Source organism: Coregonus clupeaformis, chromosome 15, assembly GCF_020615455.1.
Source record: "Coregonus clupeaformis isolate EN_2021a chromosome 15, ASM2061545v1, whole genome shotgun sequence".
In the NCBI taxonomy this organism is placed as follows: domain Eukaryota; kingdom Metazoa; phylum Chordata; class Actinopteri; order Salmoniformes; family Salmonidae; genus Coregonus; species Coregonus clupeaformis.
In genome coordinates, this window is record NC_059206.1 from 30,537,064 (window position 1) to 30,551,046 (window position 13,983).

At 48.1% G+C, this 13,983-nt stretch overlaps 1 protein-coding gene across 1 annotated transcript; it reads left to right on the plus strand.

Moving 5' to 3' along the window:
* The first annotated feature begins 802 nt into the window (after positions 1-802).
* On the plus strand, positions 803-4,526 carry LOC121583347 (E3 ubiquitin-protein ligase TRIM39-like). The gene is made up of 2 exons (XM_045225393.1): positions 803-978; positions 2,618-4,526. The coding sequence occupies exon 2, from the start codon at positions 2,620-2,622 to the stop codon at positions 4,258-4,260; it is 1,641 nt and encodes a 546-aa protein (XP_045081328.1). The 5' UTR covers positions 803-978; positions 2,618-2,619; the 3' UTR covers positions 4,261-4,526.
* Positions 4,527-13,983: the final 9,457 nt, after the last annotated feature.

The window sequence follows — 13,983 nt, forward strand, 5'->3', positions numbered from 1 at the left end:
TCACTAGGAGTGAAGAAGAGGGAGATTATCATCTGTTACGTGTGTATATAATATGTGATGCAGAGACATGTTGTAAGCTTGTGTGTGTAAACTTGTGTGTTTCCTGACAAAAGTTAAAGAGGGTTCCCCTTGAAGTCTGATATGAATATGTCCTGTCCATCTGGTCTGGAATCAGCTCAGGTATCTGCCACTATAAAGATATAACACAGAGACAGACACACAACTGATAATTTAGCTATAGCTCATAAGAATGTGTCATGACATCATGTGTTGACATGCATAAATTACAGTGTTGTGATAATCAGATTTTATTATTATTTCATGTGAGGCTAAGCTATTCACCAGATGCGTTCTTTCTCTCCCTCTCATACTAGCTAGCTACTCCTCTCTCACACACAAACATACACACGCACACACACAGATGGCTTCAACGTAACAAGCTTAGGAGACATCATTCAGTGGGTTAACATTAGCCCTTTGGTTCGCTATATAGCTAGCTAGCTACCTAGGATAGCTAGAAAAGCGAAGTGGCCCGTCTGGTCAGCATCCAAAACAGCTAGCTAGCTAGCCAAGCTAACTCAACTCAACGATTTACTATAGACTTGAGTTTAGCTTGGCTAGCTAGCTAACGTTAGTGAGAGAGAGTTATATAGCTACTGGTGTAATATAATGGTAAAAAAAATATACATAAGAATAACTAATCTGTTATATCAGTTTGTCAGAAAGAGTTAGGCTATGTAAAGGGTTAAGTCTGCCAGGAAGTGCAGAAAACTGCGTGACAGTATTAGTTGGAGGAGCATGTTAACGTCACTATGCTGAAGTGAAACTTAACTTGAGAGACTGAGTGTGTATTGTACATGTAAGTAATCTCTCAAACGCTTCAGAAATATTTTTTGAACAACTACATGCAATCTCCATGCCTTGTTTGATACAATACTACAAACAGAAAGAACAGAGAAAGCAGCCACAGTTATACAGGTGAGTAGATATATTGACCTAGCCCTTGATCATGACTCTCAGTTCCATTACATTACACATAAGAGTAATTGGATGAAGGCATCTTCTGTAGGGGGGTGTTTTGTTGAGAGCCGCAAACTTCGTTCTGAACATTAACACGCATCGCTTGCGGTACGGTTTTGGAAGATAAATAATAATAATTATAAAAAAGGTTAAATTAATACACACCTTGATAGGGTTAGGGTTCCTACACGGCCATATTTCCATGTTACAGCACTTGTTTACAGAAAACAGACGGAAGATAGAGTGGGCTCCCTGTGCTAATTAGCTATCTGCATCGTCAAACACCGGCGTGTAAACGGAATACAGACACCACAAACGTATTGTCACTGAAAAATACTGTCGGCTGCAACTGTGTTAAAACCGGTTAAAAACGTGTACAGTGAAAGCCAATTTATGCTTGATCCGAAAATGTGGTCAGAGGCTTCGCATGGAGGGTGTGATGCAATTGCAGAGCCTCCGGAGGCATGCAGAGGCCAAATCAAGTTCTGCACTGGTGAGCCTCTCAAATTTTGTAACAATGTGTAGGGCTCTAAATAGCTCCGCATTGACATGATTGGTTGACGCCGCTAAGCGCAAGAAGTATGAAAGCCCTGATGTCTGCGGAGGTTACAATGTAGTAAATGCTGTATGGCCACTTCAGATGCGCATTAAATGCTGTATGGCCACTTCAGACCTCGGACTGACCAGGTACAGCCTTTACGTGTGTATTTTAATGTGATATGAAATTATTTTGATGTGAAATGAAAGTAGAGGGATTTATGTTTCAAGAACCGTACCGCAATTGAGAATCGATTGACATTTAGATGGAGTATTTGGCTTCCAGAGCCAATTCACCCTTTAAACAGAACATGTAAGGTCCTTGGACTAAGAGCCAATTTATGCTTGATCAGAAAATGTAGTTGGAGGCGCTGTATGGATGGTGTGACGCAATTGCGTAGCTTCCAGAGGCACCCAGAGGCAAAATTTAGCTCCGTACCGCATCGTTGTGCGCCTCTCAAATTTTGTAACAATGTGGAGGCCTCTGTATTGCTCCGTATAGACATGATTGGTTGACAGTAGGTGAGTGCGGGAGGTCCTGTATAAACACAAACTCACTTCCTTGACAACGTCCTTCACAACAGCTCTGCGCTGCTTCCCGCGAAGCGCGAGAAGTATGAATGCCCTGACTTCTGCAGGGGCCATATCACCGTAAATGCTGCACGGCCAACGCAGAAGTCGGATTGACCATGCAGCGCCTTTAAGGAGTAACGTTAGGCTCCTTTAGTCCAATATTGGGCTAAGATTGACCAGGACAGATGAAGATCTGAGTAACTACAATGTTTATGTCTTCACCTGTTGTCTTTATGACTATATCAGGACTATTGTTTGTGTAATATGGTAAAATATTTATTAGAATTGGCTAGTTAGTAAATCACAATGCCACCTTGAGAAATATAGAGTTGAAACAATTATAGTAGTTACATTGTATGTATTAGTATGTGCCTTTCAGGTCACTCAAATACACTTTACATAAGATCATGGACTATGACCAACAAAGTATCGAGAGCTAACTCATTCCATTAAGTGCTTTATCATTTCACCTTTTCTCTCTGTCTAGATATGGCGTCCTCCAGCAGTTTCCTGTCTGAAGAGCAGTTCCTGTGTTCTGTCTGTCTGGATGTGTTCACTGAACCTGTAGCCATTCCATGTGGACACAACTTCTGCAAGATCTGTATCAGAAAGTACTGGGACAGCAATGACCTGTGCCAGTGTCCAATGTGTAAAAAAGTGTTTGATAGAAGACCAGATCTCTTTGTCAATAATTTCATTTCTGAGATGGCTGCTCAGTTCAGGAAGTCAGTTCAAGTGAACGCTACCAGCAGCCCAGACCAACGCCCTACTGAGACTAGAGAAGTGGTCTGTGACGCCTGCATTGGGATGAAGCTCAAGGCCCTGAAGTCCTGCCTGGAGTGTCTGACCTCTTACTGTGAAACTCATCTGCAGCCTCATCAGATAGCCCCAGCCCTGAAGAGACACACGCTGATTGCCCCTGTGGAGAACCTAGAAGACAGGATGTGTAAGGAGCATTACAAACTCCTGGAGCTGTTTTGTAGGACTGACCAGATGTGTGTTTGTGTCTTGTGCATGAAAACAGACCACAAGACTCACTACACTGTCACTCTAGAGGAAGAGTATGGAAAGAAAAAAGCTCAGCTGGGGAAGACAGAGGCAGAAGTGCAGCAGATGATCCAGGAGCGACTTCAGAAGGTTCAGGATATCAAACACTCAGTAGAGCTCAGCAAGAGAGACGCAGAGAGAGAGATAGAAGACTGCGTGCAGGTCTTCACTGCTCTGGTGCGCTCCATAGACAAAAGCCAGGCTGAGTTCATTGAGGTGGTTGAAGAGAAGCAGAAAGCAGCAGAGAGGAAGGCTGAAGGAATCATTATAGAGCTGGAGCAGGAAATCACTGAGCTACAGAGGAGAAGCACTGAGCTGGGGCAGCTCTCACACACTGAGGACCACCTCCACCTCCTCCAGAGCTCCCCATCCCTCAGCAGCCTTCCTCCCACCAAGGACTGGTCTGAGATCAGTGTTCACACCAGTCTGGGTGTGGGGAACCTGAGGAGAGCTGTGTCTCAGCTGGAGGAGACACTCTGGAGTGAAGTGAAGAAGTTGAAGTGTGATACTGAAATGAAGAGGATTCAGCGGCATGCAGTGGATGTGACTCTGGACCCTGATACAGCACATCCCAGTCTCATCCTTTCTGAGGATAGGAAACAAGTGAGACTTGGAGACAAACCAAAGAATCTCCCTGAAAACCCAAAGAGATTTTCCAAGTGTGTCTGTATCCTGGGAACGGAGGGCTTCTCCTCAGGTAGATTTTATTATGAGGTGACTGTTAAGGGAAAGACTGACTGGGATTTAGGAGTGGCCAGAGAGTCCATCAACAGGAAAGGGGCGATTAAACTGAGTCCTCAGAATGGATACTGGACTGTGGTGCTGAGGAATGGAAATGAGTACATGGCTCTAACTAAACCCCCTGTCACCCTTCTCCTGAGAGAGAAGCCCCAGAAGGTGGGGATGTTTGTAGATTATGAGGAGGGGAAGATCTTGTTTTATGATGTGGAGAACAGGTCTCACATCTACTCTTTCACTGGCTGCACATTCACTGAGAAACTGTATCTGTACTTAAGCCCTTACCTGAATGATGGTGGTAAAAACTCTGCTCCTCTGATCATCTCTCCCATTAATGACACTTAGTGAGTTGTAACCTCTATATCTAACTGATAAAACAAGCCAATCTTATCTGTTGTCACAAAGGACAACCAATATCTTTACCAATATTGTCGCTGTGACATTTATATGTGTTTCCACCTTCTTGTGCAAACAAAGGCCCTAAACAATATGCAGCATAGACATTTTCAAACATGACATGTTGAAAAAAACATGTAAAATATACACTATATCAGGGTTCTTCAATTCCGGTCCTGGAGGGCCGAAACACCTCTGTTTTTCATCCTCTCCTTCTAATCAAGGGCTAATTCAGACATGGGACACCAGGTGAGTGCAATTAACTACCAGGTAGAAATAAAAACAGAAGTGTTTCGGCCCTCCAGGACCGGAATTGAAGAACCCTGCACTATATATACACAAACGTATGTGGACACCCCTTCAAATTAGTGGATTTGGCTATTTCAGCCACCACCGTTGCTGACAGGTGTATAAAATCAAGCACACAGCCAAGCAATCTCCATAGACAAACATTGGCAGTAGAATATCATTACTGAAGAGCTCAGTGACTTTCAACGTTGCGCCGTCATAGGATGCCACCTTTCCAGCTAGTCAGTTCGTCAAAGTTCTGCCTCGCTAGAGCTGCCTCGGTCAACTGTAATTGCTGTTATTGTGAAGTGGAAACGTCTAGGAGCAACAACGGCTCAGCCGTGAAGTGGTAGGCCACACAAGCTCACAGAACAGGACCGGCGAGTACTGAAGCATGTAGCGTGTGTAAATCGCCTGTCCTCGGTTGCAACACTCACTACCAAGTTCCAAACTGCCTCTGGAAACAATGTCAACACAATAACTGTTCGTCGGGAGCTTCATGAAATGGGTTTCCATGGCCGAGCAGCCGCACACAAGCCTAAGATCACCATGTGCAATGTAAGCGTTGGCTGGAGTGGTGTAAAGCTTGCCGCCATTGGACTCTGGAGCAGTAGAAACATTCTCTGGAGTGATGAATCACGCTTCACCATCTGGCAGTCCGACTGACAAATCTGGGTTTGGCGGATGCCAGGAGAACGCTACCTGCCCTAATGCATAGTGCCAACTGTAAAGTTTGGTGGAGGATGAATAATGGTCTGGGGCTGTTTTTCCTGATTTGGGCTAGGCCCTTTAGTTCCATTGAAGAGAAATCCTAACGCTACAGCATACAATGACGTTCTAGACGAATCTGTGCTTCCAACTTTGTGGCAACAGTTTGGGGAAGGACCTTTCTTGTTTCAGCATGACAATGACCCTGTGCACAAAGCGAGGTCCATACAGAAATGGTTTGTCGAGATTGGTGTGGATAAACTTGACTGGCCTGCACAGAGCCCTGACCTCAACCCCAATGAACACCTTTGGGATGAATTGGAACGCTGACTGCAAGCCAGGCCTAATCGCCCAACATCAGTGCCTGACCTCACTAATGCTCTTGTGGCTGAATGGAAGCAAGTCCCCGCAGCAATGTTCCAATATCTAGTGGAAAGCCTTCTCAGAAGAGTGGAGGCTGTTATAGCAGCAAAGGGGGGACCAACTCCATATTAATGCCCATGATTTTGGAATGAGATGTTCGACGATCAGATGTCCACATACTTTTGGTCATGTAGTGTATGATCTTATGTCTACACTCTCTTAGAAAGAAAGGTGTTATCTTGAACCTAAAAGGGTTCTTCAGCTGCCCCCATAGTTTTTCCGGGTAAAACCCTTTTGGGTTCCATGTAGAACCCTTTCCTCAGAGGGTTCTACATGGAACCCTTATTTTCTAAGAGTGTAGGTAGGTGTATTGCGACCTGCTGTGTAGAATATTACGTATGTGTTTAAATAATCTAAAGTTATAATCTATCTTTCTATGTGCTTACTGAAGTGTTTATTGTTAAAATATAAAAACATGAGCCACCAAACCCTTGGGTCTCCACCGAACTCGGTAAATCCGCTTTTAGTTTTAACGCTTCACGTTTTTGGAATCACTTACAAAATTCATTACATTTGGATTCCCTGGTGCCAATAGGGGAGTTTAAAACCCTGTTAATAAATGAGTTCACCGAGGTGTGCAATTGTTTTGATTGATTGACTTTAATCATTTGTTTATGAAGCCTGTGATGTTCTAATGTAATGGACTTGTTATTGTATCTTCCTATTCTATCTTGTATCTTGTAGTTGTATCTTTTATTTTATGTCCTCAGGGCACCATTGAAAATGAGGCCCTAGTCTCAATTGGGTTCCCCAAATGAAATAGGTGTGTATGAATTTAACCTTTTGTTTGTTGAAAATTATTGATCGCTGATATGAAAGATAAGGTCCTTATGCTTCCGAAACCGTACCGCAAGCGATGCATGTTAATGTTCAGGCCGATCGTAGGGGCTCTTAACAAAACTCCCCTGTACAGAAGACTCCTTCGTCAAATGACTCTTATGTGTAATGTAATGGAACTGAGAGTCATGATCAAGGGCTACCTGCACAGGTAAAAACTATCATCTTCGTGTCTTCACTTGTTTTCTTTAAGATTATTTCAGGACTATTTTCTATGTGATATTGCAAAAATAGTTATTAGAATTGGCTAGTTAGTATATCATAATGCCATCTTGGGAACTATAGAGTTGAAACGATTATAGTAACTGCATATTATTTGTATGTGCCTTTCAGATCGCACAAAGACACTACATAAGCTCATAAACTATGACCTACATAAAGTATCGAGAGCGGAGTGAAAGATACCAGTATCCCAGACCAGTGCTCTACCGAGTCTAGAGAAGTGGCCTGTGACATTCACGCTGGGATGAAGCTCAAAGCCCTGAAGTCCTGACTTGAGATACCAAACCCCCGGGTCTCCACCGAACTAGATAAATCCGCTTTTAGTTTTAAGGCTAAAAGCGGTCTCCTTTTATGATGTGGAGGACAGGTCTCATATCTACTCTTACACAGGCTGCACGTTCACTGAGAAACTATCTATAACACAGCCCTAACATGAACAATGATGGTAAAGAATCTGCCCCTCTGATCATCTCTCCTGCCAATCACACAGGCTGAGTTATATCCTCAAAAACAAACTTGTAAACTCTCCTGCCAATCTTATCTGTTGTGAAAAAGGACAACCAATACTCTTACCAATAGTGTGGGTAAGACATTTATATGTGTTTCAATCTTAATGTGCAAACAAAGGCCTTATACATTACCGGTATGTACCAAAGTAATCTTTAAACATTCATATGTGACTTCATAAATTGTCTTCATGTAGAATCTATTATTCCATGCCTTAACAGGCTGTGTCCATTGCGACCTTGTAGAATATTGTATTGTGTAATATTGTAAAATTGTGTTTATTTTATGTACATAAAGGTATAATCTATCTGTCTATGTGCTTACTAAAGTGTGCATATAATGCTCATGCAGTTACCTGTATACATGGCCGTCACTACATATGATGACACCGAGGTCCAGACCTCTGTAATTTTTTCTAATTTGAAAGAATATACAGTACCAGTCAAAAGTTTGAGCACACCTACTCATTCAAGGGTTTTTCTTTATTTTTACTATTTTCTACATTGTAGAATAATAGTGAAGACATCAAAAGCTCTTGCCACCTTCTCCTCCCTGCTGAATCCTCCTCCTCCCCCTCCCTCCTCCCTCTCTGTGGATGACTTCGTCAACCATTTTGAAAAGAAGGTTGACGACATCCGATCCTCATTTATTAAGTCAAATGACACCGCTGGTCCTGCTCACACTACCCTACCCTATGCTTTGACTTCTTTCTCCCCTCTCTCTCCAGATGAAATCTTGCGACTTGTGATGGCCGGCCGCCCAACAACCTGCCCGCTTGACCCTATCCCCTCCTCTCTTCTCCAGACCATTTCCGGAGACCTTCTCCCTTACCTCACCTCGCTCATCAACTCATCCTTGACCGCTGGCCATGTCTCTTCCGTCTTCAAGAGAGCGAGAGTTGCACCCCTCCTCAAAAAACCTACACTCGATCCCTCCGAAGTCAACAACTACAGACCAGTATCCCTTCTTTCTTTTCTCTCCAAAACTCTTGAGCGTGCCGTCTCTAGCCAACTCTCCTGCTATCTCTCTCAGAATGACCTTCTTGATCCAAACCAGTCAGGTTTCAAGACTGGTCATTCAACTGAGACTGCTCTTCTCTGTGTCACGGAGGCTCTCCGCACTGCTAAAGCTAACTCTCTCTCCTCTGCTCTTATCCTTCTAGACTTACAGTGAGGTAAAAAAGTATTTGATCCCCTGCTGATTTTGTAGGTTTGCCCACTGACAAAGAAATGATCAGTCTATAATTTTAATGGTAGGTTTATTTGAACAGTGAGAGACAGAATAACAACAAAATAATCCAGAAAAATGCATGTCAAAAATGTTATAAATTGATTTGCATTTTAATGAGGGAAATAAGTATTTGACCCCTCTGCAAAACATGACAGTACTTGGTAGCAAAACCCTTGTTGGCAATCACAGAGGTCAGACGTTTCTTGTAGTTGGCCACCAGGTTTGCACACATCTCAGGAGGGATTTTGTCCCACTCCTCTTTGCAGATCTTCTCCAAGTCATTAAGGTTTCGAGGCTAACGTTTGGCAACTCGAACCTTCAGCTCCCTCCACAGATTTTCTATGGGATTAAGGTCTGGAGACTGGCTAGGCCACTCCAGGACCTTCATGTGCTTCTTCTTGAGCCACTCCTTTGTTGCCTTGGCCATGTGTTTTGGGTCATTGACATGCTGGAATACCCATCCACGACCCATTTTCAATGCCCTGGCTGAGGGAAGGAGGTTCTCGCCCAAGATTTGACGGTCCATCGTCCCTTTGATGCGGTGATGTTGTCCTGTCCCCTTAGCAGAAAAACACCCCCAAAGCATAATGTTTCCACTTCCATGTTTGACGGTGGGAATGGTGTTCTTGGGGTCATAGGCAGCATTCCTCCTCCTACAAACACGGCGAGTTGAGTTGATGGCAAAGAGCTCGATTTTGGTCTTATCTGACCACAACACTTTCACCCAGTTCTCCTCTGAATCATTCAGATGTTCATTGGCAAACTTCAGACGGCCCTGTACATGTGCTTTCTTGAGCAGGGGGACCTTGCGGGCGCTGCAGGATTTCAGTCCTTCACGGCGTAGTGTGTTACCAATTGTTTTCTTGGTGACTATGGTCCCAGCTGCCTTGAGATCATTGACAAGATCCTCCTGTGTAGTTCTGGGCTGATTCCTCACCGTTCTCATGATCATTGCAACTCCACGGGGTGAGATTGTTACGCACTGTGTTGCGTTGTCGCTCGCCTCCTTTGTTGAGGCCCTTTAATTTTGGTACTGTTTTACAGTTAGTAAAGTCTTGTTTGACTCAGCCTATGCGTCCTGCGTCTGACTCCTCAACCGCATCCACATCAACACTGACAGAATAACACACCACCATGGAGTCAGCAGGAGCAGCGGCGGCACCCAAGTCGCTGGAGGAACGGATCAGCGATCAAGACACCATGATCCGGCAACTTGGGGCCGCCATGAACGAGGTGTCCAACACTCTACGCCGTTTGGTCACCGGTGAGGTGCCCACACCTTCGCACACCTTACCATCACCATCGGTCAGTCCTCCTCTCCCAGCACCGGAACCCAGTGGCATTCGGCTCTCGCTCCCGAGGGCATATGATGGTACCGCAGCCGGGTGTCAGGGGTTCCTCCTGCAGGTGGAACTATACCTGGCCACCATCCACCCGGCGCCCTCGGGATACGAGAGCGTCTCTGCCCTCATCTCCTGTCTCTCCGGCAAGGCGTTGGAGTCGGCCAACGCCGAATGGAGGGGAATAGACGCCGCCACCATCCCCTACGCGGAGTTCTCCCGCCCATTCAGGGCAGTGTTCGATCATCCACCTGAGGGGAAGGTGGCGGGGAGCGTCTGTTCCACCTCCGACAGGGGAAGAGGAGTGCACAGGAGTTCGCCCTGGAGTTCCGGACTCTAGCGGCGGATGCTGGGTGGAATGAGAGGGCCCTCATCGACCACTATCGATGCAGCCTACGAGAGAACGTTCGTCGTGAGCTGGCCTGCAGGGACACCAACCTATCCTTCGACCAGTTGGTGGACATTTCCATCCGTCTCGACACCCTGCTGGCTACCCGCGGACGTCCCGAATGGGGGTCGTCCGTTCCATCCTCCAGCACCTCCGAGCCGATTCCCATGGAGCTCGGTGGGTGCTGGCGCTAGGGAGAGGAGGAGAGAGAGCCCGAGGGGGGCCGTCCCCAGCACCAACGGTGGCCGTGGAGGGCACACTGCGGCTAGGTGCTGGGGAGGGTCTCCTGGGAGAGGGGACAACAGGTCACGCACTGGGGAGTCATTTCAGGTGAGTAGGCGCCCCACTTACCCAGAGCTCTCTGTTGGTCACCTGTGTATACCTGTGAGATTTCCACAGGTGGCACCTCATTCCCAGCATAAGGCGCTAGTAGATTCAGGCGCAGCTGGGAATTTTGTTGATCGTGAATTTTGTTCTAGGTTAGGAATTCCCCTTCGGCCGGTGGAAGCCCCCTTCCATGTTCATGCCCTAGACAGCCGGCCGCTGGGGTCGGGGTTGATTAGAGAAGTCACAGCACCACTTAAGATGACTACGCAGGGGGGTCATGAGGAGATCATTCAGTTTTATCTGATCGACTCTCCTGCGTATCCTGTGGTGCTGGGGCTTCCCTGGTTAAGCGCCCATGATCCTACCATTGCGTGGCAACAGAGGGCTCTTATGGAGTGGTCTGCCCAGTGTGTAGGGAGATGTCTAGGTGTTTCCGTAGGGGCGACCTCGGTGGAGAGTCCGAACCAAGTGCCCGCAATGCGCATTCCCCCTGAATATGAGGATTTAGCACTTGTGTTCAGCAAGACTAGGGCAACACGGTTGCCACCTCATAGACAGGGGGATTGTGCGATAGATCTCCAAACAGGAGCGGCACTTCCGCGGAGCCGTGTGTATCCCCTGTCTCAAGAGGAGACAGCGGCTATGGAGACTTACAAAGCCGAGTCCTTGGAACAGGGATACATACGGTCCTCCACTTCCCCGGTTTCCTCTAGTTTCTTCTTTGTGAAGAAGAAGGACGGGGGTTTGCGCCCGTGTATTGATTACCGTAGTCTCAATCAGATCACGGTTAAGTACAGTTATCCTCTTCCTATGATTGCGACTATGACTGAATCATTACGCGGAGCGCGGTTCTTCACAAAGTTGGATCTCAGGAGCGCGTACAATCTGGTGCGCATTAGGGAGGGAGATGAATGGAAAACAGCATTTAGCACCACCTCGGGTCATTACGAGTATCTCGTCATGCCATACGGGTTAATGAATGCTCCTTCAGTCTTCCAATCCTTTGTGGACAAGATTTTCCGGGACATGCATGGGCAGGGTGTGGTAGTGTACATCGACGACATCCTAGTGTACTCTTCTACATGAGCCGAGCATGTAGCCCTGGTGCGCCGAGTGTTGAGGAGGCTGTTGGAGCATGACTTGTATGTCAAGGCAGAGAAATGATTGTTTTTCCAGGAGTCCATCTCCTTTTTGGGTTATCGATTGTCCGCGTCTGGTGTGAAGATAGAGGTTGACCGTGTGTCTGCCGTGCGTAATTGGCAAACTCCAACCACTGTAAAAGAGGTGCAGCAGTTCTTGGGTTTTGCTAATTACTACCGGAGGTTTATCCGGTGCTTTGGACAGGTGGCAGCTCCCATTACGTCCCTGCTGAAGGGAAGCCCGGTGCGTTTGCAGTGGTCAGCTGAAGCGGACAGGGCATTTGTTAAACTGAAGAACCTGTTCACTTCGGCTCCGGTGCTGGCGCATCCGGACCCTGCTTTACCATTCCAAGTTGAGGTGGACGCGTCAGAGGCCGGTATTGGGGCAGTTCTGTCGCAACGGTCCGGCACGCCACGTAAACTCCGCCCCTGTGCGTTCTACTCTAAGAAGCTCAGCCCGGCAGAGCGTAATTATGACGTAGGGGACAGGGAGCTGTTAGCCATGGTTCAGGCCCTAAAGGTGTGGAGGCATTGGCTTGAGGGGGCTCAACACCCTTTCCTCATTCTGACTGACCACCGTAAGCTGGAGTACATCCGGGCAGCTAGGAGATTAAACCCTCGTCAGGCTAGGTGGAACATGTTCCTGACCCGGTTTGTTTTTAAGATCACGTACATCCCAGGGTCCCAGAACGGTAAGGCAGACGCCCTGTCCCGGCGGTATGACACAGAGGAGAGGTCCATTGAGCCTACTCCCATAATGCCCGAGTCTTGTCTGGTGGCTCCGGTGGTGTGGGAGGTCGATGCGGAGATCGAGCGGGCGTTACGTACCGAATCCTACTCCCCCCGAGTGTCCAGTGGGGCGGACGTACGTTCCGCTCGAGGTTCGTGATCGCCTTATTTTTTGGGCTCATACTTCACCCTCCTCTGGACATCCAGGTATTGGCCGGACAGTGCACTGCCTTAGCGTGAAATACTGGTGGCCAACGTTAGCTAGGGATGTGAGGGTTTACGTCTCCTCCTGCTCGGTGTGCGCCCAGTGTAAGGCGCCTAGACACCTGCCAGGGGGAAGTTACATCCCCTGCCCGTTCCACAACGACCATGGTCCCACCTCTCGGTGGATTTTGTTACCGACCTTCCCCCCTCCCAGGGGAATACCACCATTTTGGTCGTTGTGGATCGGTTTTCCAAGGCCTGTCGTCTCCTCCCAATGCCGGGTCTCCCTACTGCCGTACAGACCGCTGAGGCCCTATTTACCCACGTCTTCCGGCACTATGGGGTTCCCGAGGATATAGTGTCTGACCGAGGTCCCCAGTTCACCTCTAGAGTCTGGGGGGCGTTCATGGAACGCTTGGGGGTCTCGGTGAGCCTTACCTCGGGTTACCACCCAGAGAGCAATGGGCAGGTAGAACGAGTCAACCAGGATGTGGGTAGGTTTCTGAGGTCCTATTGCCAGGGCCGGCCGTAGGAGTGGTCAAGGTATATCCCCTGGGCAGAGATGGCACAGAACTCTCTCCGCCACTCCTCCACCAAACTAACCCCTTTCCAGTGTGTGTTAGGGTATCAGCCGGTTCTGGCACCATGGCACCAGAGCCAGATCGAGGCTCCTGCGGTGGATGAGTGGATTCGGCGCTCGGAGGAGACGTGGAACGCTGCACATGTCCATCTGCAGCGGGCCATCCGTCGACAGAAGGCGAGCGCCGATCGCCACCGCAGTGAGGGACCGGTGTACGCACCGGGAGATCGAGTCTGGCTCTCGACTCGAAACCTGCCCCTCCGCCTGCCCTGCCGGAAGCTGGGTCTGCGGTTTGTGGGGCCTTTTAAAGTCCTGAGGAGATTGAACGAGGTGTTTTACAGGTTACAACTGCCTATTGATTATAAGAATATTAACCCCTCGTTCCATGTGTCTCTTCTCAGGCCGGTGGTAGCTGGTCCACTCCAGGAAGGTGAGATAGGGGAGACCCCTCTGCCCCCACTGGACATCGAGGGAGCTCCGGCGTACACGGTCAGGACCATCTTGGACTCGAGACGCCGGATGGGGGGTCTCCAGTATCTCGTGGAGTGGGAGGGGTACGGCCCGGAGGAACGGTGCTGGGTGCCTAGGAGGGATATCCTAGATCCATCCCTCCTGACTGAGTTCCTCCGTGGTCATCCCACGCGCCCGGCTCCGCGTCCTCCTGGTTGTCCCCGAGGCCGGGGTCGGCGCACGGCTGGAGCGGCGCGTCAAGGGGGGGGTACTGTCACGAATTCTGCCAAGACTGCTCCT